This window comes from Eimeria mitis, genomic scaffold, assembly GCF_000499745.2.
Source record: "Eimeria mitis Houghton genomic scaffold, Emh_scaff2697, whole genome shotgun sequence".
NCBI lineage: Eukaryota > Apicomplexa > Conoidasida > Eucoccidiorida > Eimeriidae > Eimeria > Eimeria mitis.
In genome coordinates, this window is record NW_013571040.1 from 1 (window position 1) to 2,507 (window position 2,507).

At 51.4% G+C, this 2,507-nt stretch overlaps 1 protein-coding gene across 1 annotated transcript in view; it reads right to left on the reverse strand.

The window, feature by feature from the left end:
- Positions 1-343: 343 nt before the first annotated feature.
- EMH_0057430 (Cast domain containing protein, related) overlaps positions 344-2,507 on the reverse strand; it is a gene marked incomplete at both ends in the record, with an annotated part of 5,316 nt that continues 3,152 nt past the window's right edge. The window contains 8 exons of the mRNA XM_013497465.1: positions 344-481; positions 574-732; positions 846-940; positions 1,185-1,244; positions 1,453-1,562; positions 1,660-1,813; positions 1,930-2,091; positions 2,198-2,363. Of these exons, the coding sequence (XP_013352919.1) occupies positions 344-481; positions 574-732; positions 846-940; positions 1,185-1,244; positions 1,453-1,562; positions 1,660-1,813; positions 1,930-2,091; positions 2,198-2,363 (1,044 nt within the window). The remainder of the gene's footprint in view (positions 482-573; positions 733-845; positions 941-1,184; positions 1,245-1,452; positions 1,563-1,659; positions 1,814-1,929; positions 2,092-2,197; positions 2,364-2,507) is intronic.

The following is a 2,507-nucleotide window of genomic DNA, read 5'->3' on the forward strand; positions in this document are numbered from 1 at the left end:
GCACTTGGTCGGGGTTGCAGCACCTGCTCCTTCAGGGCAGTAGAATCCTACAGACAAAGGCGACATCAACAAACCGAAAGCAAGCTATTTATAGCATTGCCCCGCTTGAAAAAACGGATAGGCCACCTAGAAATGAATAACCGAAATGGATAGACAATGGCTAGCTCTCTGCTGCATACAACACTGCATCTAGAAAAGGGCCGCGCCAGGGGTCTTGAACGAAAGCGAAGAAATTCGGCAGCACTCTGCTGACCGGCTGGACAGTTCTTCATAGAGTTGTTTCCTGTTGATCCTGTTCCTGGGGTGCTGCACATTTGGCCTCCTTCGCAAAGCTGACAGCTCTCTACAGACGTTGCACCCGTAATGCTACCAAATGTCCCTTGTGGACATGGGTACTGGTACTGATGTTGGGTGCCAGCCGGGCAATAGAACCCTTCTGGGCAGGGCTCAGGCTCTTCCGATCCAGCTGCGCAGAATGACCCTGTTTAAGAACAATACAAACACACTACAGTGGAAGATGTTTGACTAGGATCCGTGAAGGACTCTGAAATGCTGCCGCAGCCCCCGTCATACCTTCTGGACACATGATGCACGACGTTGCACCTTCCTGCGGCTGATATGTGCCGCTGCTGCAAGGAAGGGCTTCTGCACTTCCTTCGGGGCAGTAGTGCCCTTCTGGACAAATTTTTGAGGCATCGACAGGAGTTGAGCTCCCTTTACCACAGTAGAAGCCTGCAAGCGCATCGAACACAAAAGTCGAAGACATCCGTGCATGAGAGGCTCAGCACACCGCGTACAGCTGCTGGGCCTCTTATTGCTGTTCGGAGTGCGCCAATCTTTCTCACCAGCAGTGCAGTATCCTGAAGGAGCTGAAAGACCAGGGAGTGCGCAGAACTGGCCAGGCGGACAGTCTTGGCACTGATCAGCTTCCCACGCTCCCCTATAGAGACAGAAGGTTCACTGCGCTCAATCAGAATACGTGTGCTTCAGTTTCCACAAGAAGATTCTCCGGACACTTTCCCTCTAAATAACGAAACGGGCCTGATGATCTAGGCTGCAATCAGTGGGATGATGAATACTAGACGGTGAAATAAAGCAAAACGCTGAGTCTTAGTAGTTAGGCCAGGTGGCGTACGATGCAGGCAAGTATTTCCCGGCGGGGCACGGCTTCTTTGATTCTGTACCTTCTGGACAGTAATACCCGGGAGGGCATGCATTTGCAGCCTTCGAAGGTTCCGTTGAGCCTGCATACGCGGCATCGAACCCATGCTGCCTCCAGTTAGGTGGAAAGCTACAGCGAACGGCGTGTCGAAGTAAAAACGCAGGGGCATTGATGGCTTAAAAGCCCTTGCTAACCTTCATCGCAGAAGAAGCCTGCTGCGCATTTCCCTGATTCAGCGGAAAGCCCCATGGACGAGCAATATTTTCCAGCAGGGCATTTTTTGGGTGTACCCGTCCCTGCTGGGCAGATATATCCGATTGGGCAGAGACCTGCCTCGATGCAGAGCTTTGGATAGAATATGCTTGTAACGCCTTCGTCTGGAGCCTCCACGGCCCCGCATCTGCGGTCAAGAGAGCATGCTAGTTCTATGCATGGGTCTTCTTAGGATTGGAGCAATGAATGGTTGCAGCGCTTGCAGGGAAAGAATGAACACTAACCTGACGTAGAACAACTCCTCCTTCTCTTCGATCCCAACGCATTCATCTGACTTCTTACAGAACTCTTCGGCTTCCTCTTTTGAAGAAAACGGATCTTCCCTTGACGTGCATGTTCCAGTTCCCTTCCCCAGAACGCCCGACTCGAACACACATTCTGCAATCCACCACATTTGCCGGTGACTAATCCTAGACCGACTATCTCGACTGTGATTTTTGTGGCACTTGGATATCTCTAGATGGAGGCGAACAGCGGGGGTTGGTTGAGCTTACCGTCGATCACTTCATTAGGATAACGGGCTCCGCCGGCGCAATAGAAACCCGCTGCACAGTCTCCGCTTTCCGCAGCCAGGCCTGCAGTTCTGCAGTATTTCCCAGGAGGGCAAGGCAAACAGCTGAGTACAGACGAAATGCCCTGTGATGGGTTGTAAAAACCTGAACATACGAACATACAAGAGCGACAAAGCAACTTGCAACTTAGCTGCACAGCTTACGTTTCGCCAGCGGCGGGCAGTTCAACTCTTGCGCAATATCTGTTCACCTGGAGGACAGAGGTATTCCTTTCCATGCTTGGATCCTCTAGGGCAAAAAGATCCCTTTGGACAGATGTATTGTGCATCAAAACTAACTTCGGCCCCAAGTGGGCAGTAGTAGCCCCCAGGACACACGTTACAGAATGTGCTGCCTGGCATATCTTGGTAGGTTCCCTTTGATTCACCCGCATCGCAGTGTATTGGAGCAGACATTTCGCTTTCGCTTCTCTGCATGGATCCAGTGAAAGTTCTACCAAGGGTTGGATTTTATTTTACTCACAGGGAGACAAGGGACTTTAAATGCTGAACCAAGTGGAC